Source organism: Salmo salar, chromosome ssa12, assembly GCF_905237065.1.
Source record: "Salmo salar chromosome ssa12, Ssal_v3.1, whole genome shotgun sequence".
NCBI lineage: Eukaryota > Metazoa > Chordata > Actinopteri > Salmoniformes > Salmonidae > Salmo > Salmo salar.
Window position 1 is genome coordinate 40,259,288 of NC_059453.1, and position 26,891 is coordinate 40,286,178.

At 42.7% G+C, this 26,891-nt stretch overlaps 1 protein-coding gene across 1 annotated transcript; it reads right to left on the bottom strand.

Moving 5' to 3' along the window:
• Positions 1 to 1,021: 1,021 nt before the first annotated feature.
• Positions 1,022 to 11,989, bottom strand: ywhaba (tyrosine 3-monooxygenase/tryptophan 5-monooxygenase activation protein, beta polypeptide a). Its single transcript, XM_014131624.2, has 6 exons — positions 11,825 to 11,989; positions 5,585 to 5,885; positions 5,128 to 5,251; positions 4,501 to 4,664; positions 2,903 to 2,998; positions 1,022 to 2,764 (listed from the first exon to the last, which is right to left on the bottom strand). Exons 2-6 carry the CDS (start codon positions 5,876 to 5,878, stop codon positions 2,708 to 2,710), a joined length of 735 nt encoding a protein of 244 aa, XP_013987099.1. The 5' UTR covers positions 5,879 to 5,885; positions 11,825 to 11,989; the 3' UTR covers positions 1,022 to 2,707.
• Between the last annotated feature and the right edge of the window lie 14,902 nt (positions 11,990 to 26,891).

Here is a 26,891-nt window from a genome sequence, read left to right on the forward strand (position 1 = left end):
CCACTGCTTTAGAGTCCAATGGCGACGAGCTTTACCCCACTCCAGCCGGCACTTGGCATGGTGATCTTAGGCTTGTGAGCGGCTGCCCGACCATGAAGCTCCTGACGAACAGTTCTTGAGCTGACGTTGCTTCCTGAGGCTGTTTGGAACTCGGTTGTGTGTTGCAAGAGTACAGATGATTTGTACGCACTACGCGCTTCAGCACTCGGCCTACCACTTTGCGGCTGAGCCATTGTTGCTCCTAGACGTTTCCACTTCACAATAACAGCACTTACAGTTGACCAGGGCAGCTCTAGCAGGGCAGAAATTTGTTGAACTGATTTGTTGGAAAGGTGGCATCCTATGACAGTGCTATGTTGAAAGTCACTGAGCTCTTCAGTAACGCCATTCTACTGCCAATGTTTGTCTATGGAGATTGCATGACTGTGCTCGATTTTATACACCTGTCACCAAAGGGTGTGGCTGAGATAGCCGAATCCACTCATTTGAAGGGGTGTTCACATACTTTTGTATATATAGTGTAATGCCCTGATGCTTCATTTACATTTTTAGGTTGTGTGTAATAGTATATTTAAGCAATAATGCCCGAGGAGGTGTGACCATGGTATTTCGCCCATATACCACAAACCCCTGAGGTGCCTTATTGCTATTATAAACTGGTTACCAACCTATTTAGAGAAGTAAAAATAAATGTTTTGTCATACCAGTGGTATACGGTCTGATATACCACAGCTTTCACCCAATCAGCATCCAGGACCCAAACTACCCGGTTTAAAATATTCAAGAGCCCTTAGGAGACAGGAATAAATAAAAATAGGACGCCTGAGGAAAAGATTAAGCCTTCTTTCTGAGGTGGAATGCAATTTTTCTGTCAAATAAGTAGCCAATGTTTTAATTGGACATTAAATAACACTTAAGACTTTTTCAAGGAAAAATTTGAGGGTTTTCAACTAGTGTTTTAGGCAGCAACTCCGTCATAGACACAAACCAGTGATTATAAAAACAAAACAGGAACATTTGGAACTGATAAAACTTTTATTTCACTTTAAATTGTCTTTTACATTTCCTGATAACATGTAAGGTGAAACTAGAACTGTTTTAAAAGACATACACAAATGTTGTTTTACGTCAATAACCAGTTTTTTTGTTTGTTTGTATTTTTTTAATGCTAGTCTAAAATGTCACAACCACGTGCGCACTAAGCAATAAAACCGTCACAGAAGCAAACTTTAGGCAGAATACCGGTCAGTAAAAATAAAGCAATTGGAGATACCAGATATACAGACAGGCTCGGTTCCACATTCACTACTGCATTTTTTTTTTTAATCAAGCGTAGAATAACTGCCATTTGTTCAGCTAAAAGGGGAGATTTTTCTTCAGTGCATGAAACATTGTCTTCAGCAAGACCGACTGAGACAGATCAATTCTACACCTAAGTGGAATGTTATGGTGATGACAAGGTATTGTGACACTGAGTGAATTCAGCTACCTCTTAAGGGTCCTTGCACTACTCCAGAATCTATCCCATCCACTGACCGCATTCCACTATAATATGGTCTCCTCTGGAGATACACAAAACAAAAGCATCAATGCCATCTCTGACTATGATAGACAACCTCCTTACACAACTTACATTAGGGGACTTGCTTACACACTCGTCGTGGGCAAAAGCATACATTCGCTTAGATATCATTTCATGAAGGAAACTGGTCAGTTTGTACTGTCAGCATAAGGCTATCAAGATAGGCTTGAATAACCAAGACGTCAAAGTTCAACGCAACAGCTTTAAGGTGTTTCTTTGCAAGCAGGTTAACATTACATTTAAGACAGATTTATATTTACCGCAAATGTTTACAATTTACAGTTGAGCCAAAGTGTGAGTCATTATTACACAAAGCAAAAAGTAACATTTAAGAACAAACCAGGATCATTGTACTGATTTCAAACAGCACCTTTATGACAGCTGAATAGGAGAATGTTCCAGGTTTGTTCAAAAAAGGTATATTGTCTTAATGTTAGGTTCTGATGGAATGATATATTTTTCTTATTTTTAACTGGACAGATGTGGAATGGCAAAACCTACAGTAGGGTCCCTTTTATTCATTTTAATTCCATATGCAAAATAAACAAACAATACGCATGTTAGTCAGTGTCACAATACAGCCCGTTTTACCATTCTGTATGAGGCCACAGCAGAATTGCACTGCTACTCAAACCATACAGTCCTGAATTTTATCATCCAGAATGTGATTATGTGGAGAATAACTAAGCATCACAGTGTTTGTTGAAAATAAACAGACAGTTTAATACATTTTCTGAGTCAAACCAGCCATCGCTAGTACACCAGGAAAGCAAAAAATGGATACTATAAGTGCATAACTTGCTCGGTGAAAGAACATATTTTTTAAATGTTTGGAGGGAATCAAAAGGAAGGGAGGTGGAGGAGGGAATGGCCATGCCACTCAACTGGGCAATTTTAGAATTGTTTTTCTCCTCACAAAACAAGACTCGGCTTGTTAACAACTGAGTGTTACCCTGTTGCCTTGGAGCATATCGGAGAAAGGGCACAACTGGTAGGTCAGGTACAATTCATGCTGCTTGTCATACAGAAAGGAAGAGGCTGGATGGAGCGGGAATGTACGGGCTGTATATGTGTAAGAGAAGAGAGAGAAGGGTGTGGGTGGATTAACAGTGAAGTGCAACGCCTTTAGTTCTCCCCTTCGCCGGCATCCCCCTCATCACCCTGGTTTTCTGATGTCCACAGCTGCAGAGGGGTAGAAAAACAAATCCAACCATTGAGTTCATTGGATTCATACACTCGAGGTATACAGTTCCAAGAGTATCAAACTATTATGCATTTGAATGGCATTACATGGACAAGGCGTGTATTGTAAGCACTTACAGTGAGGTTGTCCCTTAGTAGCTGCATGATCAGGGTGCTGTCTTTGTAAGAGTCCTCGTTCAAGGTGTCAAGCTCGGCGATCGCTTCGTCGAAAGCCTAGAGGGAAAAGAGGCATATGGAAGGGGGTAAAAAACATGTTCTGAAAGACCCAGAATACGAAAACCTACAATGCCTCCAAAACACGTTTTAAATGTATTACCCCTAAAAAGGGCTTACCAACTGACAAATCTTGGCATACCAGATGACAAAGCACCAATCATTAAAGTCAATTTTTTATTCAATATCTGGCAAACGCCAACAGCACGAGCACCGGTGTTAACGAGCAGGTTTGTGTCAGACCAAAAGTATGTGGACACCTGGTCATCGGACATCTCATTTCAAAATCATTGGCATTAATATGGAGTTGGTCCCCCCCTTTGCTGCTAAAACAGCCTCCACTCTTCTAGGAAGGCTTTCCACTAGATGTTGGAACGTCGCTGAGCATTAGTGAGGTCGGGCACTGATGTTGGGTGAGGTTGAGGTCAGTGCTCTGTGCAGGCCAGTCAAGGTCTTCAACACCGATCTCGACAAACCATTTCTGTATGGACCTCGCTTTGTGCACGGGGGCATTGTCATGCTGAAACAAGAAAGGGCCTTCCCCAAACTGTTGCCACAACATTGGAAGCACAGAATCGTGTAGACTGTCAGTGTATGCTGTAGCATTAACATTTTCCTTCACTGGAACTAAGGGGCCTAGCCCGAAACATGAAAAACAACCCCAGACCATTATTCCGCCTCCACCAAACTTTACAGTTGGCACTATTCATTTGGGCAGGTAGCGTTTCCCTGGCATCCGCCAAACCCAGGTTCGTCCGTCAGACTGCCAGATGGTGAAGCGTGATTCCTCACTGCAGAGAACGTGTTTCCACTGCTCCATAGTCTAATGGTGGCGAGCTTTACACCACTCCAGCCGACGCTTGGCATCGCGCATGGTGATCTTAGGCTTGTGTGTGGCTGCTCAGTCATGGAAACCCATTTCATGAAGCTCCTGGCGAACAGTTATTTTGCTGATGTTGCTTCCAGAGGCAGTTTGGAACTCAGTAGTGAGTGTTGCAACCGAGGACAGACCATTTTTTACCCTTTACCCGTTCTGTGTGCTTCTTTGTCCTACTACTTCGCAGCTGAGCCATTGTTGCTCCTAGAAGTTTCCACTTCACAATAACAGCACCTGCAGTTGACCGGGGCAGCTCTAGAAGGGCAGAAATTTGACAAACTGACTTGTTGGAAAGGTTGCATCCTATGATGGTGCAACGTTGAAAGTTACTAAGCTCTTCAGTAAGGCCATTCTACTGTGAATGTTTGTCTATGGGGATTGCATGGCTGTGTGCTCAATTTTATACATCTGTCAGCAACTGGTGTGGCTGAAATAGCGGAATCCACTAATTTGAAGGGGTGTCCACATACTTTTGTATCTATAGTGTAGCTGAGCAGGAGGGGCGTGTTTGTGCTCTGTATTGATTCGGTTAGGCCAGACTCATGCTGATCACACAGGCGCTGCTGTGTGATGGAGGAACGTGTGTGTGTTTGTGCGAGAGAGACAGTGTATAACGGTGCCCCACCGCCTTCGCCAAACTGCAGGCCTGCTCGGGGGAGTTGAGGATCTCATAGTAGAAGACAGAAAAGTTGAGAGCGAGCCCCAGCCTGATGGGGTGTGTCGGCTGCATGTCCTTCTTGCTGATGTCAAAGGCCTCCTGGTAGGCCTGCTGGGAGTTCTCCACTGTGGCTGTGACAGAGAGGGAGAAGAGGTCCAATTAATTAACGGCATCATGCTTTTGTTGAAGTTAATTCATGTTTAATTTCACTGCCCATCTCCTGTATAATGGATACTGATTAAACATTGTCTAGATCTTACGGGGCGGCACATAGCCTAATGGTTAGAGCGTTGAGCCAGTGACCGAAAGGTTGCTAGATCAAATCCCCGAGCTAACAAGGTAAAAATCTGTCGTTCTGTCCCTGAATAAGGCAGTTAACCCACTGTTCCTTGGCCGTAATTGTAAATAAGAATTTGTTCTCAACTGACTTGCCTAGTTGAATAAAGGTTAAATAAAATAAATAAATGTACTATGCGGACATCAAATGGGAGGTTTTGCTTATTTCTATGAAAATCAGAGGTTGAAGAAAAGTGGCTGATTAACGAATATGGGTGACTCAGAAGCTTCCCCATTGGACAGAGATGATCAACTTACTCTTCTTTGATTCTCCAGATGCCACCTCAGACAGATATCTGTAGTAGTCACCTTTCATTTTAAGGTAGAACACCTTGCTTTCTGCCTGAGTCGCATTGGCGATGAGGTAATTGTCGAGGAGTGCCTAAAACAGAAAAAAAGAGGGGTTGGTTGGGTGTCAGTCAATTCAAGTCCGCCCTTTCAACACACAGGACCAAACAAAAGATGAACCCAAAATAGATTATGCTTTGTAACCTGGCTTTGGGGTCAAATTCATTCCAGCTCACAATCAGAATGCCTAATGAAAAATGCCTGTTGAGTATAGGGCACTCCCAAATTGCCTGGACTCTAAATGAACAGACTATAAATGAATTGAAATAAAGCCCCAGTGTTACACCCATCCCCATAACATCATGGGACCCTTCATTTAAGAGCGAGGGGGGCCCATAGGGAGTAGCAAGCGGCCGCGCTCTCTCACCAGCACGTCCTTGCAGATGTCCTGCAGCTCAGCCTCAATCTTCTCGCGGTACTCGCGTGCCATCTGCTGCTTCTTCTCATTGCCCTCGGTCTTCTGCTCGATGCTGGAGATGACACGCCAGGAGGAGCGACGCGCACCCACCACGTTCTTGTAGGCCACCGACAGCAGGTTGCGCTCCTCGTTGGAGAGCTCGCCGCCCTGCTCCGTCACCGCCTTCATAGCCGCCGCCATGTCGTCATAGCGCTCGGCCTGCTCGGCCAGCTTAGCCTTCTGTACCAGGTCGTTCTTGTCCATGTCGAGACTGTGAAAGGGCACAGAGTTGAGGTCATAGTCACAGCAAGCAACATAGCCATCATAAAAATTGAGAAACACTGGGGCCATTGTCAATTCAGTCAACTGACAATGACTGAAATGAAATAAACTTCAGTAAACTTGCCTTTCAATGCTTTTTAATTTCAGTTTACTTCCTGATTGAATTGAAATGGAATTGACATCAACCCCGGAACAACTCTGGACATGCTATTGGGTTGCCTATATCTCAGAAATGAGGCCCTCCTTTAACTGAGTGAGAAGTATATACTAATATTTGGCCTAATTACTGATTATTCAATAGGCTATGTATTAAAACTGATTAATAAAATCTGAACATTATATGTCAACATGAAAAACCTTTCAGACACCACTCAGGAGTTACTCCAAAGTTATTTCCTTAGGGGCCATACTTGTGAACTTTGCTTAGACCATGGTTTAAACCATTGGTCTAAAATGGTTAGCTGCTAGCTTTTCTCATAGGCCATCCTGGCCAAATTAACCAGCTGAGCAGATAATTATATCCGGTAACAAAATAACAACCTATCAGAGACCTTAAACAGTAGAGCCACCATCCAATTGCATTTGTTCCATTAGGCCACTAGAGGCAGATTGTTTAACATTCAAATACTTGGTTTAATTTGTTACCTATGGTCTAAAATGGAGTGTGCCAATATATTTTAGCATAATGCTGCCTTTGACTAGGCTACTGACATCATACAAAATTCTAAAAGGTTTTCGCATACACTACCCGTCAAAAGTTTTAGAACACCTACTCATTCAAGGGTTTTTCTTAATTTTTTACTATTTTCTACACTGTAGAATAATAGTGAAGACATCAAAATTATTAAATAACATATGGAATCATGTAGTAACCCCCCAAAAAGTGTTAAACAAATCAAAATATATTTTATATGAGACTCTTCAAAGTAGCCACCATTTGCAGACAGCTTTGCACACTTGGCATTCTCTCAAACCATTGTTTGGGATGAGCATGACCGCAGACTGAAGGAAAAGCAGCCAACAAGTGCTCAGCATATGTGGGAACTCCTTCAAGACTGTTGGAAAAGTATTCCAGGTGAAGCTGGTTGAGAGAGTGCCAAGAGTGTGCAAAGCTGTCAAGTCAAAGGGTGGTTATTTGAAGAATCTCAAATATATTTTTATTTGTTTAACACTTTTTTGGTTACTACATGATTCCATATGTGTTATTTCATAGTTTTGATGTCTCACTATTATTCTACAATGTAGAAAATAGTAAAAATAAAGAAAAATCCTTGAATGAGTAGGTGTTCTAAAACTTTTGACCGGTAGTGTACATGACCAAATTACATGTTTTTGCTCATCCGTTTATCACACATCCATGTACTTTCACAAAAAAAGTAGGCACATTATATAACTTTGTATTGAGACATTGTGTGTTGTCAAATAGAAGATTATTTTTAAGGAGGAAAGCCTCCACTGCTGGTCCTCGAGTGAAATAGTGCAAATGTGACGAAGTAGAGAATCGAGATGCATATAAAACCTTGTATAATTAAGTGTACACATCTACGTAATTTCCGGTATATTCATTGTAGTGATGAACATTTCTGTATTACGCCTATCATATAGCCTGTGTTTTGGTCTGAGTAACTCCAAGATGCTCCTTTCATATTATTAATTGACTAAGTGTTGCCTGCTCTTCGATTCACAATACAACCACAATTAATGTAGGCCTAATAAATACTTGAAGTGTAGGCTACACTAAAGTTCCATATGCAATAGGCTATAGCAAGGAAGACACCATATGGTGTGAATGCGTGCAACGTTCAACCTATAGTAGGCTAGCCTATATCAACACCATTTTTGGACACGATATGCTAGCCAAGCTAAAAACACATCCATGACAATGAAGATAGCTCTATTGTTGATCTGAATGTCTATAGGCTAGGCCAGTCAGTCAACAGCTTGTGTTGCAGGAAAGCATGATCAGATTTTGTGTCTTTTACTGCATCGGCTTCATTCGTTTTTAAGCCAGGTTTCACCTCAGTGAATTCTTGGAGTAGCTGCGCCCTCTACTGGACACTTGGTGAACCTAGCCTGACCAGCCAATTTACCAGGGCCTAAAATAAACACCTGCCAAATGCGAGTAGATTTTGGTGTTGGCGGGTTAAATGTCTATTTCACCAGCCACGTTGGCGGGTGGTTAGGGCTCCACAGTGTGAGTATTTCACTCACATTTGTGAATAGAAAGTAATGTATGATCACATTTATAGTAAAATAAATTCTGCAGTAGCTGTTTTCAAAGTATTTCTGCCGTTTTGTTTCATAGCTGGTAAATTAATTGCACAAAGTCAAAGAACTACGAATCCTATATAGCCTATTCCACCTCGCTCTGCAACACTGCCTGGCTGGGGGCTGTGCGCACATGAAGAGCAGCGTGAAAGATTCAGATTTTTTAGAAGTGCTGCGCACAGGCATAAAACTTGGTCTAAAACAAACATCTACTCAAGTGAGACTTTGTCCTTGTGTTTCTTGGCTATTTACATTGTTTTGTTCACATGCTAGGTTGTTTTTCTATGTTTGAGCTTTAACTGCTAGGGGAAAGAAGACAACACTTCTACTAGTCAGACAATCTCACAGGCACAAACATGACTTGAGTCGCACTACAACGGTAACCTCACGCCCTTAAAGGAGCATTTTTGTCTAATCTGTGATATTTTGGTTAAACATCACAAAAAATGAAAAACAATAACCCACATTACTTCTTATTAATAATACATTTGTTTTAGAAACATTACAAAGCATGCTCATCTGTTCGTTTGTGTTTTCTTGGTGAAATTTGTGTGAAAAAATATGTTGGCTGGTAAAAAAATCTGAGAGGCTGGTAGATTTTTAAATCTACCTGTCACAGAGGCTGGTGTACCAAAAAGTAAATGTTATGCCCTGCCATTTACACGTGACAAGAAAGGCTAGATTATTATTATAAAAACGCTGTAGGCATAACCCACTCGTAGGCAAGTATACACATCCATGCAGCCTCATATGCTAAGACATTATTAGGCCCTAGCAGTGTGTTTGTGAAAAAGGCTGACGGAATCGTAAATTTATCTTGCAGATGCTAAACTCATTCAACTGTTGATCAAGTCCCATTGGGGCTCTAGGAAGTTTTAGGCCATAATCAGAAGACCATCTTTAACCTGTTATGGCTAGGGGGCAGTATTTTCACGGCCGGATAAAAAACGTCCCCGATTTAATCTGATTATTACTCCTGCCCAGAAACTAGAATATGCATATAATTATTAGCTTTGGATAGAAAACACTCCAAAGTTTCTAAAACGGTTTGAATGGTGTCTGTGAGTATAACAGAACTCATTTGGCAGGCCAAAACCTGAAGATTCCTTACAGGAAGTGCCCTGTCTGACCATTTCTTGCCCTTCTTGATTATCTCTATCCATTACAGGGGATCTCTGCTGTTACGTGACACTTCCTACGGCTCCCATGGGCTCTCAGAAGGCGGCAAAAAGCTGAATCGTGGCTTTGCAGGCTCTGGCTGAAAAAAAGTAGCGCGTTTGGATAGTGGCTGGTCACAGTACTGTGAGACTCAGGCTCGTGCACGAGGGGATCCCATGCTTTTATTTTCTCTCTTTGTACGTATACACGCTTTCCCGGTCGGAATATTATCGCTTTTTTACGAGAAAAATGGCATAAAAATTGATTTTAAACAGCGGTTGACATGCTTTGAAGTACGGTAATGGAATATTTAGAAATCTTTTGTCACGAAATGCGTCGTGCTCGTGACCCTTATTTACACTTCGGATAGTGTCTTGAACGCACGAACAAAACGCCGCTATTTGGATATAACAATGGATTATTTTGAACCAAACCAACATTTGTTATTTAAGTAGCAGTCCTGGGAGTGCATTCTGACGAAGAACACCAAAGGTAATCAAACTTTTCTAATAGTAAATCGGAGTTTGGTCAGGGCTAAACTTGGTGGGTGTCTAAATGGCTAGCCGTGATGGCTAGGCTATCTACTCAGAATATTGCAAAATGTGCTTTCACCGAAAAGCTATTTTAAAATCGGACACCTCGATTGCACAAAGGAGTTCTGTATCTATAATTCTTAAAATAATTGTTATGTTTTTTGTGAACGTTTATCGTGAGTAATTTAGTAAATTCACCGGAGGTTTGCGGGGGGTATGCTAGTTCTGAACGTCACATGTATTGTATAACATAATGTCCTAGGTGTGTCATCTGATGAAGATCAAAGGTTAGTGCTGCATTTAGCTGTGGTTTTGTTTTTTGTGACATTATATGCTAGCTTGAAAAATGGGTGTCTGATTATTTCTGGCTGGGTACTCTGCTGACATAATCTAATGTTTTGCTTTCGCTGTAAAGCCTTTTTGAAATCGGACAGTGTGGTTAGATAAAGGAGAGTCTTGTCTTTAAAATGCTGTAAAAATATCATATGTTTGAAAAATTGAAGTTTTTGTATTTTTGAGGAATTTGTAATTCGCGCCACGCGTATCATTGGATATTGGAGCAGGTGTTCCGCTAGCGGAACGTCTAGATGTAAGAGGTTAAACAAGGGTTTCCCAAACTCAGTCCCTGTGTGCACATTTAGGTTTTTGCCCTAGCACTACACAACTGATTAAAATAACCAAATCATCAAGCTTTGATTATCTGAATCAGCTTGATGATGAGTGGGTTATTTTAATCAGTTGTGTAGTGCTAGGGCAAAAACCTAAATGTGTCCCCAAGGAGGACCCCAGGACCGAATTTTGGAAACCCTGTAACAAATAACCATTATAGTAAATAAAAATGTAAACAAAGTGATAAGGTTAGAGGTGAAACACAGCTCTAGACTTACACCTAGAGCAAGGAATGTTTCTAATGCCCTAGACACCAATAGAAAATAACATGAAATGGTCACAGTACTCAGTGACAACGCCGCAGGGGATCTTAGCTATATTGTTTTACCCATATAATTAATAGGACCTATTGTTTAACCAATGTATTATTATGGCCATGTTAACTACAAGCTTATTATGGCCGCTAAGTCAATTTTGACTCTGATCTGTCACTTGCGTTAGTTTATTTACAATGCCTGGAGTACTATGAAAGTATGGTATCCTAAAATACCAAGGACAAACGTCTTAATTGCCAGTACATTAGTTATTATCGCTATAAACCCGATAACATGACAACCTGCTATTCTTTAATCACGGATTTAGCAATGGAACGTCCATGGCGGAAAAACTGCAGCATTGCCCTATAAGATCCGTAGGCAACCTCATTGCTATGGCGCTAGCTAGCGTGCTATATTCCAGTCCATTGAAGATGTTGGTAGTTGGCTAGCTACGCCCTCTGTCGCATTCCCTTGCGGAATTTTAAGATGGAGCGATACCGTTAGCAAACCAACTAACGTTAGCTAGCGTAATTGAATGCTACGAATGAGTTGGATTTACTAAAATGTCATTTTAATTCGTTATAAGCACCTGATTTATTTTATTGTTCATGAATCGCAAAGGCCTGTGTATTGCAGTCCAGTCACTTGTAAAATTCGCTGGAGATATCGTCAAGTTAGCATTAGCTTGCTAGCGCTGGTAAGATATCTTGATTTCACGACGACCAGGATGGGAACGTTAGCCTGGCAAACTGTGTTTTTCAGTCTCTATACACATTTCATAATGGAACAATTTTTGATTCATATATTCCATGGCAGATCTCCCCTATTGGTTTACAATAATCTACATCCTAGCTTGTTTGTGAGCTCTAGTTCGCCATTCAATCACACGTCTCGGCCTAAGTCATTGTACAAAGCCCCAAACCACAATAGGCACCTTCCGCCATAGATAGCGATTTGAGCCATTGTTGGGTTATTATGGGCCCAAAATTCTCTACCTTAACCAGGAAATAATACTAGAATCAACTTTATGCAAGTAAACTCACAATTAGAATGTATTTTGAATCTTGCTTTTTTTTCTCTGAACGATGGGAGTATCAAGCTGTCCTCGGTTCGCTGCTCGGGATATTCAGGGCAGTACCACTTCCGCCTGTGCTGACACTTCCGCTTCCTCTAAACCCCACCCTCCTCCGCCAGTATCTATGGTAACAGCACTCCGGGGTTTTCAGAGCGTTGTACAGGGTCGTTGACGTCATAAAGGCTACGGGAACCACTACAGAATGACGTAGTGGTCACCATAGTTACTGCAGAGAAGAGGCGAAGCAAAACATGTTTTTACAATGAACCTTTGTTTAACTAGGCAAGTCAGTTAAGAACAAATTATTATTTACAATGACGACCTACACAAGAGGGATAACTGGGCCAATTTCTTTTTTTTGGGGGGGGGGGGGCTCACCAAGCGAGAAGATTTTGTATGGAGGTCAATGGGAGTGTCACATTTTGTAATAATAAAATGTATGTCTTATTTGCTACGTGTGGCTTACTTGATATAATATAAGTTTCGTAACGATTAAGGTAGCTACGAGTGTAAGTAGGACACGTGACATCCTGGAAACTGAGAAAAAAAACCTGTGTATCAGACTTGTGCCTGATCGTCACTACACGAACACAAAGTCATAAACCCCGCCTATTTCTACAATCTCCCTTCTAAAATATGATTTTAAACCTAACACGAACCTTAACCTACACTGCTAACCTTATGCCTAACTTTTAAATTAAAAACCCAAAAGCACATTGTTGTCATTAATTTCTCGATAGCCAATTTTGACTTTGTGGCTGTGGTAACTAGGAAACCATTGTGCCTGTTGTCCACACAGAATATTGGCTATGCTGGTTCCACCTGATATTGCCTCCTCCCGACTGCCTTCCATTTTTGAAGATATTTATTTTCATTGTGTGGAGTATATGGTCAATACAATGGATAATCTGTGGTTACTGTCTCCAAGAGACAGCTGACAGTCAGATGTTATGCTGCGTTCATATGATGTTGGAAATTTGCCACGTTTACATCATGTCGGAAACTCATACCTCAGAGTTCAAATGAATGTATACTGCTCAAAAAAATAAAGGGAACACTTAAACAACACAATGTAACTCCAAGTCAATCACACTTCTGTGAAATCAAACTGTCCACTTAGGAAGCAACACTGATTGACAATACATTTCACATGCTGTTGTGCCAATGGAATAGACAACAGGTGGAAATTATAGGCAATAAGCAAGACACCCCCAATAAAGGAGTGGTTCTGCAGGTGGAGACCACAGACCACTTCTCAGTTCCTATACTTCCTGGCTGATGTTTTGGTCACTTTTGAATGCTGCCGGTGCTTTCACTCTAGTGGTAGCATAGTCTACAACCCACACAAGTGGCTCAGGTAGTGCAGCTCATCCAGGATGGTACATCAATGCGAGCTGTGGCAAGAAGGTTTGCTGTGTCTGTCAGCGTAGTGTCCAGAGCATGGAGGCGCTACCAGGAGACAGGCCAGTACATCAGGAGACGTGGAGGAGGCCGTAGGAGGGCAACAACCCAACAGCAGGACCGCTACCTCCGCCTTTGTGCAAGGAGGAGCAGGAGGAGCACTGCCAGAGCCCTGCAAAATGACCTCCAGCAGTCCACAAATGTGCATGTGTCTGCTCAAACGGTCAGAAACAGACTCCATGAGGGTGGTATGAGGGCCCGACGTCCACAGGCGGGGGTTGTGCTTACAGCCCAACACCGTGCAGGGCGTTTGGCATTTGCCAGAGAACACCAAGACTGGCAAATTCGCCGCTGGCGCCCTGTGCTCTTCACAGATGAAAGCAGGTTCACACTGAGCACGTGACAGACGTGACAGACTCTGGAGACGCCGTGGAGAACGTTCTGCTGCCTGCAACATCCTCCAGCATGACCGGTTTGGCGGTGGGTCAGTCATGGTGTGGGGTGGCATTTCTTTGGGGGGCCGCACAGCCCTCCATGTGCTCGCCAGAGGTAGCCTGACTACCATTAGGTACCGAGATGAGATCCTCAGACCCCTTGTGAGACCATATGCTGGTGCGGTTGGCCCTGGGTTCCTCCTAATGCAAGACAATGCTAGACCTCATGTGGCTGGAGTGTGTCAGCAGTTCCTGCAAGAGGAAGGCATTGATGCTATGGACTGGCCCGCCTGTTCCCCAGACCTGAATCCAATTGAGCACATCTGGGACATCATGTCTCGCTCCATCCACCAACGCCACGTTGCACCACAGACTGTCCAGGAGTTGGCGGATGCTTTAGTCCAGGTCTGGGAGGAGATCCCTCAGGAGACCATCCGCCACCTCATCAGGAGCATGCCCAGGCATTGTTGGGAGGTCATACAGGCACGTGGAGGCCACACACACACTACTGAGCCTCATTTTGACTTGTTTTAAGGACATTACATCAAAGTTGGATCAGCCTGTAGTGTGGTTTTCCACTTTCATTTTGAGTGTGACTCCAAATTCAGACCTCCATGGGTTGATAAATTGGATGTCCATTGATTCTTTTTGTGTGATTTTGTTGTCAGCACATTCAACTATGTAAAGAAAAAAGTATTTAATAAGATTATTTCTTTCATTCAGATCTAGGATGTGTTGTTTAAGTGTTCCCTTTATTTTTTTGAGCAGTGTATATTTACATTTTATTCGTTTTACTTTTTTATTTCACCTTTATTTAACCAGGTAGGCCAGTTGAGAACAAGTTCTCATTTACAACTGCAACCTGGCCAAGATAAAGCAAAGCAGTGCAACACAAACAACACAGAGTTACACATGGAATAAACAAACGTACAGTCAATAACACAATACAAAACAATCTATATACAGTGTGTACAAATGAGGTAAGATTAGGGAGGTAAGGCAATAAATAGGCCATAGTGGCGAAGTAATTACAATTTAGCAACTAACACTGGAGTGATAGATGTGCAGAAGATGAATGTGCAAGTAGAGATACTGTGGTGCAAAGGAGCAAAAAAAACAAAATGGGGATGAGGTAGTTGGATGGGCTATTTACAGATGTACTATGTACAGGTGCAATGATCGGTAAGCTGCTCTGACAGCTGATGCTTAAAGTTAGTGAGAGAAATACAAGTCTCCAGCTTCAGTGATTTTTGCAATTCGTTCCAGTCATTGGCAGCAGAGAACTGGAAGGAAAGGCGGCCAAAGCGCATGCTATGGGTGGGTGCTGCTATGGTGACCAGTGAGCTGAGATAAGGCGGGGCTTTACCTAGCAAAGACTTATAGATGACCTGGAGCCAGTGGGTTTGGCAACGAATATGAAGCGAGGGCCAGCCAACGAGAGCATTCAGGTCGCAGTGGTGGGTAGTATATACAAAACGGATGGCGCTGTGATAGACTGCATCCAATTTGCTGAGTAGAGTGTTGGAGGCTATTTTGTAAATGACATCGCCGAAGTCAAGGATCGGTAGGAGAGTCAGTTTTACGAGGGTATGCTTGGCAGCATGAGTGAAGGATGCTTTGTTGCAAAATAGGAAGCCGATTCTAGATTTAATTTTGGATTGGAGATGCTTAATGTGAGTCTGGAAGGAGAGTTTACTGTTTGGGGGCCTCCCATCCAAATCACTAAAGAGTTGATCCGAGAGAAGATTGTGAATAATATATAAATGTAAATGTTTTCCGACCAATCAAGTCAATGAAGACATTAATAAAGGAAAAATAAATGTGAGGAAATCAGTACTGAAATTATATAATCTCCTGTGCTACTATAACAGTGCAGGTTCCGTCCCTCTCTTCGCCCCAACCCGGGCTCGAACCAGGGACCCTTGCACACATCAACAACTGACACCCACGAAGCATCGTTACCCATCGCGCCACAAAAGCCACGGCCCTTGCAACGCAAGGGGAAACCCTACTTCAAGTCTCAGAGCGAGTGACGTCACTGATTGAAACGCTATTAGCGCGCACCACCGCTAACTAACTAGCCATTTCACATCGGTTACACTACACACGCAACGAACACTCTGGATCATTGCTACTCTCCCTTCCGGGATGGCTACAAAGCCCTCCCCCGCCCTTCTTTCGGTAAATCAAATCATGCCTCCATTCCACTCTTCCCCACCTACAGGAAGAAACTTAAGGAGGAAGTACCCATGTTAAGGACTGTTCAACGTTTGTCTGACCAATCGAAATCTATGCTTCAAGATTGTTTTGATAATGCTGACTGTGAAATGTCCACGATTGTTCCAGGTCGCCCCTGAGAATAGTATCGACATATACACTGACTCGGTGACTGGGTTCATCAGGAAGTGCATAGAGTATGTTGTTCCTACTGTGATGATTAGAACTTATCCAAACCAAAAACCGAGATAGATGGCAGAATTCGCGATAACTGAACCTCGACAAGGTGACTGGGAACATGGACGTAAACAAACAGACCAGCTATGACCTCCATAAGGCAATCAAAGAGGCAAAACGAAAGTACAGGGACAAAGTGGAGTAGCAATTCAACAACTCAGACATGAGATATATGTGGCAGGGATTCCAGACAACCACGGATTGTCTGGACACCAATGCCTTGCTCCGGGACAAGCTAAACACCTTCGTCACCCGCTTCAAGGAAAACAACACCAAACCGCCAACGTGGGACCCTGCTGCTCTCAAGGGTCAATACATTTATATTTTATATGTTGCGTTTATATTTTTGTGTGTATACAGTGCATTCGGAAAGTATTCAGACCCCTTAACTTTTTCCACATTTTGTTACGTTACAACCTTATTCTAAATGTGTTTAAAGTTTTTTTCCCCTTACCAATCTACACACAATACCCCATAATGACAAAGCAAAAACAGGATTTTAGAAATGTTTGCGAATTTGTTAACATTTTAAAACTTAAATATTGCATTAACGTAAGTATTCAGACTCTTTACTCAGAACTTTGTTGAAGTACCTTTGGCAGTGATTGCAGCCTCAAGCCTTCTTGGGTATGACACTACAAGCTTGGCATACCTGTATTTGGGGAGTTTCTCCCATTCTTCTCTGCAGATCCTCTCAAGCTCTGTCAGGTTGGATGGGGAGCATCACTGCACAGCTTTTTTCAGGTCTCTCCAGAGATGTTTGATCGGGTTCAAGTCCGGGTTCTGGCTGGGCCACTCAAGGACATTCAGAGACTTGTCCCTAAGCCACTACAGCGTTGTCTTGGCTGTGTGCTTAGGGTCGTTGTCCTGTTGGTAGGTGAACCTTCAACCCAGTCTGAGGTCCTGAGCGCTCGAGCAGGTTTTCATCAAGGATCTCTCTGTACTTTGCGCCGTTCATCTTTTCCTCGATCCTGACTAAGTCTCCCAGCCACTGAAAAACATCCCCACAGCATGATGCTGCCACCACCATGCTTCACCGTAGGGATGGTGCCAGGTCTCATCCAGATGTGACGTTTGGCATTCAGGCCAAAGAGTTCAATATTGGTTTCATCAGACCAGAGAATCTTGTTTCTCATAGAGTCCTTTAGGTGCCTTTTGGCAAACTTCAAGCGGGCTGTCATATGCCTTTTACTGAGGAGTGGCTTCCATCTGGCCACTCTACCATAAAAGCCTGATTGGTGGAGTGCTGTAGTTGTCCTTCTGGAAGGTTCTCCCATTTCCACAGAGGAACTCTGGAGCTCTGTCAGAGTGACCATTGGGTTCTTGGTCACGTCCCTGACCAAGGCCCTTCTGTTCAACGTTCGTCTGACCAATTTAAGTTTATGCTTCAAGATTGTTTTGATCATGCCGACTGTGAAATGTTCCAGGTCGCCTCTGAGAATAGTGGTTTCATAAGTTTGGCTGGGTGGCCAGCTCTAAGAAGAGTCTTGGTGGTTCCAAACTTTTTCCATTTAACCTGTTAGGGCTAGGGGGCAGTATTGACACGGCCGGATAACAAATGTACCCGATATAATCTGGTTACTACTCCTGCCCAGTAACTAGAATATGCATATAATTATTGGCTTTGGATAGAAAACACCCCAAAGTTTCTAAAACTGTTTGAATGGTGTCTGTGAGTATAACAGAACTCATATGGCAGGCAAAAACCTGAGAAGATTCTGAACAGGAAGTGGCCTGTCTGACAAGTTGTTGTTCATCTTGGCTCTTTTTATTGAAGACTGAGGATCTTTGCTGTAACGTGACACTTCCTACGGCTCCCATAGGCTCTCAGAGCCCTGGAAAAAGCTGAATGATATCGAGGCAGCCTCTGGCTGAAACACATTATCGCGTTTGGCAAGTGGCCGATCAGAGGACAATGGGCTTAGGCGCGTGCACGAGTCGACCCCGTGCTTTATTTTCTTTCCTCTTTTTACCTAAACGCAGATTCCCGGTCGGAATATTATCGCTTTTTTACGAGAAAAATGGCATAAAAATTGATTTTAAACAGCGGTTGACATGCTTCGAAGTACGGTAATGGAATATTTAGACATTTTTTGTCACGAAATGCCCCATGCTCGTCACCCTTATTTACCCTTTCGGATAGTGTCTTGAACGCATGAACAAAACGCCGCTATTTGGATATAACAATGGATTATTTGGGACCAAACCAACATTTGTTATTGAAATAGAAGTCCTGGGAGTGCATTCTGACGAAGAACAGCAAAGGTAATAACATTTTTCTTATAGTAAATCTGACTTTGGTGAGTGCTAAACTTGCTGGGTGTCTAAATAGCTAGCCCTGTGATGCCGGGCTATCTACTGAGAATATTGCAAAATGTGCTTTCACCGAAAAGCTATTTTAAAATCGGACATATCGAGTGCATAGAGGAGTTCTGTATCTATAATTCTTAAAATAATTGTTGTGTTTTTTGTGAACGTTTATCGTGAGTAATTTAGTAAATTCACCGGCAGTGTTCGGTGGGAATGCTAGTCACATGCTAGTCACATGCTAATGTAAAAAGCTGGTTTTTGATATAAATATGAACTTGATTGAACAAAACATGCATGTATTGTATAACATAATGTCCTAGGGTTGTCATCTGATGAAGATCATCAAAGGTTAGTGCTGCATTTAGCTGTGGTTTGGGTTTATGTGACATTATATGCTAGCTTGAAAAATGGGTGTCTGATTATTTCTGGCTGGGTACTCTGCTGACATAATCTAATGTTTTGCTTTCGTTGTAAAGCCTTTTTGAAATCGGACAGTGTGGTTAGATTAACGAGAGTCTTGTCTTTATAATGATGTAAAATAGTCATATGTTTGAAAAATTAAAGTTTTTGCATTTTTGAGGTATTTGAATATCGCGCCACGGGATTACACTGGCTGTTGAGTAGGTGGGACGCAAGCGTCCCACCTAGCCCATAGAGGTTAAGAAAGATGGAGGCCATTGTGTTCTTGGAGACCTTCAATGCTGCAGACATTCCTGTCTTGGGGCTCTACAGACAATTCCTTCGACCTCATGGCTTGGTTTTTGCTCTGACATACACTGTCAACTGTGGTACCTTATGTAGACCTTTCCAAATTATGTCCAATCAATTTAATTTACCACAGACTCTAATCAAGTTGTAGAAACATCTCAAGGATGATCAATAGAAACTAGATGCACCTGAGCAAAATTTCGAGTCTCATAGCAAAGGGTCTGAATACTTATGTAAATAAGTTACTTCTGTTTTTGATTTTGAATAAATAAAAAATGTATGAATACATTTGCAGCCCAAATAAATGCTTCACAGAGTTCAAGTAACAGACACATCCCAACATCAACTGTTCAGAGGAGACTGCGTGAATCAGGCCTTCATGGTCAAATTGCTTCAAAGAAACCACTACTAAAGGACAACAATAATAATAAGAGACTTGCTTGGGCCAAGAAACACAAGCAATGGACATTAGACCGGTGGAAATCTGTCCTTTGGTCTGATGAGTCCAAATTTGAGATTTTTGGTTTCAACTGCCGTGTCTTTGTGAGATGCAGAGTAGGTGAACGGATGATCTTTGCATGTGTGGTTCCCACCGTGAAGCATGGAGGAGGAGGTGTGATGGTGTGGGGGTGCTTTGCTGGTGACACTGTCAGGGATTTATTTAGAATTCAAAGCACACTTAACCAGCATGGCTACCACAGCATTACGCAGCGATACGCCATCCCATCTGGTTTGCGCTTAGTGGGACTATAATTTGTTTTTCAACAGGACAATGACCCAACACACCTCCAGGCTGTGTAAGGGCTATTTGACCAATAATGTGTGACATGGTGAGGTTGGACCCAGGTGTAGAGAAGAGACCAGACGAGGAATCAGCGGTTAAGGATAAACATAATACTTTACTGAGAAACGGTAATGGAAGGATCACAGTAACACTGGGAAAACAACAAACACTAAATCTTGAAAACTCAATTCAGGAGACAAAACGCACATGGCACATAATTCAAGATTCAGCAAAGGACAACAGAAAACCCACCTCTTTTAACAGGGAAATCATAATAAGTAAATCGTCAATTTCTCTAGGACTGTCTCTGCCACCCTCTGGTGACAGGTGGAACCATGACAGAAGGAGAGTGATGGAGTGCTGCATCAGATGACCTGGCCTACACAATCACCCAACCTCAACCCAATTGAGATGGTTTGGGATGAGTTGGACCGCAGAGTGAAGGAAAAGCAGCCAACAAGTGCTCAGCATATGTGGGAACTCCTTCAAGACTGTTGGAAAAGCATTCCAGGTGAAGCTGGCTGAGAGAATGTCAAGAGTGTGCAAAGCTGTCAAAGGCAAAGGGTGGCTACTTTGAAGAATCTAAAATATCTTTTGATTTTTTTTTACATCTTTTTGGTTACTACATGATTCCATATGTGATATTTCATCATTTGATGTTTTCACTATTATTCTAGAATAATAGTGGGATGCTGGCCTTCTAGGCAGAGTTCCTCTGTCCAGTGTTTAACCTTCTAGGCAGAGTTCCTCTGTCCAGTGTCTGTGTTCTTTTGCCCATCTTAATCTTTTATATTTATTGGCCAGTCTGAGATATGGCTTTATTCTTTGCAACTCTGCCTAGAAGGCCAGCATCCCGGAGCCACCTTTTCACTGTTGACGTTGAGACTGATGTTTTGCGGATACTATTTGATGAAGCTGCCAGTTGAGGACTTGTGAGGCGTCTGTTTCTCAAACTAGACACTAATGTATTTGTCCTCTTGCTCAGTTGTGCACCGATGCCTCCCACTCCTGTTTCTATTAGCGTTGTACGAGATCTTCAGTTTCTTGACGATTTCTCACATGGTATAGCCTTCATTTCTCAGAACAAGAATAGACTGACGAGTTTCAGCAGAAAGTTCTTTGTTTCTGGCCATTTTGAGCCTGTAATCAAACCCACAAATGCTGATGCTCCAGATACTCAACTAGTCTAAAGAAGGCCAGTTTTATTGCTTCTTTAAATCAGAACAACATCATTATATGTTCAAACTAAGGGCAACCCACCGTGGTATGGCATTCCTGACAGGGAGATGCGTCCATGATGCATGTTGATGTATACAGGTAAGATAGTTAGCTACATTGTCATATTACACAATTCTAATTTTGACAGATTTTGATTTCAAGCTAAAGTGTACTGTTAGCTAGCTAGCTAACGTTAGCTGGCTGGCTCCCTAGCTGACGTTATTTGTTTCCCAGAGCCGTTTGCTTTTCTAGATAGAACATAATGTTAGCTAGCTAACTTTGGACCTGGTTGGTTAGCTCCCAGCACTGTGGCATTGTTGCCACTTTGTTCATTGTTGTTTAACTAGCTAACATTAGCTGGCTGGCTACTATTGCCCCATAGCACTCACTTCTGTCATCATGAAGTTCTTTGAGAGACCAGTCAAGGATCATAGCACCTCCACCTTACCTGCCACCATAGACCCACTTCAATTTGCATACAGCCCCAAGAGGTCCACAACGCCCGCACTCAGGTCAATACAACGCTGGTCTGACCAATCGGATTCCACGCTTCAAGATTGCTTCGATCACGTGGACTGGGATATGTTCCGGATAGCCTCGGACAATAACATTGATGTATATGCTAACTCTTTGAGCGAGTTTATTAGCAAGTGCATTGGAAATGTCGTACCTTCTGTGACTATTAAAACCATCCCTAACCAGAAAGCATGAATTGATGGCAGTATTCGCACGAAACTGAAAGTGCGAACCATCGCTTTTAATCATAGCAAGGTGACCGTAAACACGACCGAATACAAACAGTGCAGCTATTCCCTCCGCAAGGCAATCAAACAAGCAACGTGTCAATATAGAGACAAAGTAGAGTCGCAATTTAACGGCTCAAACACGAGACGTATGTGGCAGGGTCTACAGTCAATCACGGATTACAAAAAGAAAACCAGCCCTGTCGCGGACACTGACGTCTGGCTCCCAGACAAATTAAACAACTTGTTTGCTTGCTTTGAGGACAATACAGTGCCACTGACACAGCCTGCTAACAAAGCCTGTGGGCTCTCCTTCTCCATGGCCAACGTGAGTAAAACATTTAAACGTGTTAACTCTTGCATGGCTGCCGGCCCAGACGGCATGCCTAGCCCTGTCCTCAGAGCATGCGCAGACCAACTGGCTGGTGTGTTTATGGACATATTCAACCAATCCCTATCACAGTTTGTTGTCCTCACATGTTTCAAGATGGCCACAATTGTTCCTGTTCCCAAGAAAGCTAAGGTAACTGAACTAAATGACTATCGCCCCATTGCACTCACTTCTGTCATCATGAAGTGCTTTGAGAGACTAGTCAAGGACCATATCACCTCCACCCTACCGGGTACCCTAGACCCACTCCAATTTGCTTACCGCCCCAATAGGTCCACTGACGATGCAATCGCCATTACACTGCCCTATCCCATCTGGAAAAGAGGAATACCTATGTAAGAATGCTGTTCATTGACTACAGCTCAGCATTCAACACCGTAGTACCCTCCAAGCTCATCATTTAGCTTGAGGCCCTGGGTCTCAACCATACCCTGTGCAATTGGGTCCTGGATTTTCTGACAGGCCGCCCCCAGGTGGTGAAGGTCCTCAACACTGGTGCCCCATAAGGGTGCGTGCTCAGCCCCCTCCTGTACTCCCTGTTCACCCATGACTGCATAGCCATGCACACCTCCAATTCAATCATCAAGTTTGCAGACAACACAACAGTCGTGCGCTTGATTACCAACAACGACGAGCCTACAGGGAGGAGGTGAGGGCACTCGGAGTATGGTGTCAGGAAAACAACCTCTCACTCAACAAAACAAAAGGAGATGATTGTGGACTTCAGGAAACAGCAGAGGGAGCACCCCCCTATCCACATCGACGGGACAGCAGTGGAGAAGGTGGAACCCCTTAAGGATCAGACCCTTTTTTCAATTTTCGCCTAAAATGACATACCCAAATATAACTGCCTGTAGCTCAGGACCTGAAGCAAGGATATGCATATTCTTGATACCATTTGAAAGGAAACACTTTGACATTTCTGGAAATGTTAAATTAATGTAGGAGAATATAACACATTATATCTTGTAAAAGATAATACAAAGAAAACACTTTTTTATTATCTTTGAAATGCAAGAGAAAGGCCACAATGTTTTATTCCAGTTTAGGCGCAATGTAGATTTTGGCCACTAGATGGCAGCAGTGTGTGTGCAAAGTTTTAGACTGATCCAATGAACCATTGCATTTCCGTTCAAAATGTTGTATAAAGTCTGCCAAAATGTGCCTAATTGGTTTATTGATACATTTTCAAGTTCATAACTGTGCACTCTCCTCAAACAATAGCATGGCATTCTTTCACTGTAATAGTTAATGTAAATTGGACATTGTAATTAACTTAAATTCTTGGGAATCTTTCTGCCCATATCAGATATGTCTATGTCCTAGGAAATGTTCTTGTTACTGACAACGTCATGCTAATCACATTAGCGCACATTAGCTTAACCGTCCTGCGGTTGGTTCCTCGGCGTACCGATCCCGTAGAGGTTCCTCAGCGTACACATCATGGACAAACAAATGGTCCACCCACACATACAGTGTGGTGAAGAAGGCGCAACAGCACCTCTTCAACCTCAGGAGGCTGAAGAAATTTGGCTTGTCACCTAAAACACTCAAACTTTTACAGATTCACAATTGAGAGCATCTTGTCGGGCTGTATCCCAGCCTTTTACGGCAACTGCACCGCCCACAACCGCAAGGCTCTCCAGATGGTGGTGCGGTCTGCACAACGCATTACCGGGTGCAAACTACCTGCCCTCCAGGACAACTACAACACCCGATGTCACAAGAAGGCCAAAAAGATCATCAAGGACAACAACCACCCGAGCCACTGCCTGTTCACCTCGCTACCATCCAGAAGGCGAGGTCAGTACAGGTGCATCAAAACCAGGACCGAAAGACTGAAAAACAGCTTCTATCTCAAGGCCATCAGACTGTTAAACAGCCATCACTAACACAGAGAGGCTGCTGCCTACATACAGACTCAAAATCATTGGCCACTTTAATAAATGGATCACTAGTCACTTTAATAATGCCACTTGGATAATGTCTACATATCTTACATACTCATCTCACATGTATATACTGTATTTTATACCATCTATTCCATCTTGCCTATGCCGCTCGGTCATCGCTCATCCATATATTTATATATATATATATACACATATTCTTATTACATCTCTTTTGATCTGTGTGTATTAGGTAGTTGTTGTGGAATTGTTAGATTACTTGTTAGATATTACTGCACTGTCGGAACTAGAAGCACAAGCACTTTGCTACACTCCCATTAACATCTGTTAACCATGTGTATGTGACCAATAAAATTTGATTTGATTTTAAATAAAATTTCCCAGATTTTTTCCATAAACACAAAAAGATTTTCTCTCAAATTTTATGCACAAATTTGTTTATATCCATGTTAGTGAGCTTTTCTCCTTTGCCAAGAGAATCCATCCACCTGACAGGTGTGTCATTTTCGAGAATTTGGCAGTACGTCCAACCGGCCTCACAACCGCAGACCACGTTTAACCACGCCAGCCCAGGATCTTCACATCCGGCTTGTTCACCTGCGGGATCATCTGAGACCAGCCACTCGGACAGCTGATGAAACTGTGGGTTTGCACAACCTAATCATTTCTGCACAAACTGTCAGAAACCATCTCAGGGAAGCTTATCTGCGTGCTCGACTGCAGTCAGTCTTGACCTGACTGTAGTTCGGCGATGTAACTGACTTCAGTGGGCAAATGCTCACCTTCAATGGCCGCTGGCACGCTGGAGAAGTATGCTCTTCACTGTACCGGGAAGATGATAAGCCTCAAGTCTTGGGTACAAATGTTTTATACCAGTGTTTGCAATGGACTCGTATCAATGACCTACGAGTGGTTCCCACTAGATGGCCAAGCTTCAAAGTCAAAATTGGCTGTATTGTAAAAATGTATGAAAACAAAAATTTGCTTTTTGGTCTTAATTTAAGGTTAGGGTTAGGCATAAGGTTAGCAGTCTGGTTAAAGGGATACTTCAGGGATGCAACACTACTTAGCATTGGCTCGCAAAACTACCTCTAACTTCCTTCATACTGGGCACAGAGACATGCAGTTTTTATTCACAAGTTCATCTGACTCAGGGGAAGTAGATAAATGACCTCATTGCCAAAATCCCGAAGTATCCCTTTTAACGTTAAGACAACCCCTATAATGGTGCTCTTGACTGTGGTGCTGTGACGCTATGAAACAGCCAGCAGGGTGTACTAGAGGCTATGGTATTTTATTTATTTCACGATTAACCTTAGCCTGCCTTGCCAAATTCTGCTAATAACATCATCTTCAACATGATAACTTTCACATTTTGATATTGTTAAAAAAAATAACTAGTATCACTGACATAGAATTGGGGGCATTATGAGCACAATGTCAAGTGTTATGATAGGCAAAATGAAGGGTTATAAATCTAATACCAAAAATGTTAGAACAGTTTATTTACATTGATCTGTTGTATGGTTTGCATCAACTGCAGAATTAATCGACGTCTTCAATAATCGGTTGAAAGAGTGATTAGTCTTACATATTCAGATTTCCACTGAACTGTTTGTTGATATAAAATCATTTTTCTTGCAACAGTAAATATATTAAACAACTAACACATTTCTCTATGACCTTGCTTAAAATTATTTACCATTATTTCAATAGGCAATCAATACATTTAAACAAAAAACTCTCTTTAGACCTCTATATTGAGTTTTAGTTTTTTAAATTTAGTTATCTTCTACTTTTCTCTTCACTAAAGGAAGTTTCAAGTTGAGATGGGGACAGCTATCTGTATGGCCTCTTTAGCGGGCTTGGTACACAGCCACCGCCTCATCCACCTTGGAATGCAGATCTCTGGGGACTCGTGGAGCAGCGTGTAGTTGTCTAACTCCAGAAGTATGCCTGTGATCTTCCCAGCCAGACTGAGGTGCGTGATCTGGGTGAGAGATGCTCACCTCGAGAAATGGGGAACAAAACAAACCATCATAAAGTACTTTACACTGGAGGATTGCAAAATTCCAGTATGAGGCTAATAAAGTCAACTGAACAGAAGGATGCCAAACTCACCAAGCATCTGTTTCTGTTCCTGAGGACAAGCAGTTGCCAGCATGGAGGCCATCAAAGGCTCCTGGCCTTGGACAGCAGGCTGCTGCATGGGGGCCTATGGCTTGGCAATCATATGATGCAATGGGTTCTGTACACTGCCTGGGTACTTGTAACGTTACTTGTACAATGCTGAGGACTAGATATTCACGATTAAAGAAAATATGTGATTATAGCCAGTTATATCACTAATGCATTTTTCCAACTACAGACTGTAAATGTTATGGGATCATTTAGGTATGAGGGGCTGCATCCTCAGATATACGCACCCCTCCATTGAGACAAAGCCGAAACCCTTGCTGCGGCCACCCTCTGTCATCATCACCATTGCATTCATGATCGTCCCAAAACTGGGAAAACTCCTTGCGAAGACGCTCATCATCCCAGTGATCGTCCTGCTTCATCTGCTTAAACTTGTGTATCGGCTCTGTCCGGCGCTCTCCTTTCTTCTGGGCGGCCCACATTGACCCATCTTCCATTCAGCTCCTCCCCATTAATTTTAGCCACAGCCTGAAGAGGTCAGAT

Excerpts from the sequence above, each read along its gene's own strand:
- ywhaba (XM_014131624.2), bottom strand. The coding sequence starts at position 5,878 with ATGGACAAGAACGACCTGGTACAGAAGGCTAAGCTGGCCGAGCAGGCC. Across the intron at positions 2,999-4,500 it reads CCTGCAGTTTGGCGAAGGCG|GCTTTCGACGAAGCGATCGC; the intron begins GTGGGGCACCGT and ends TTTTCCCTCTAG. Across the intron at positions 2,765-2,902 it reads TACTAAGGGACAACCTCACT|CTGTGGACATCAGAAAACCA; the intron begins GTAAGTGCTTAC and ends ACCCCTCTGCAG.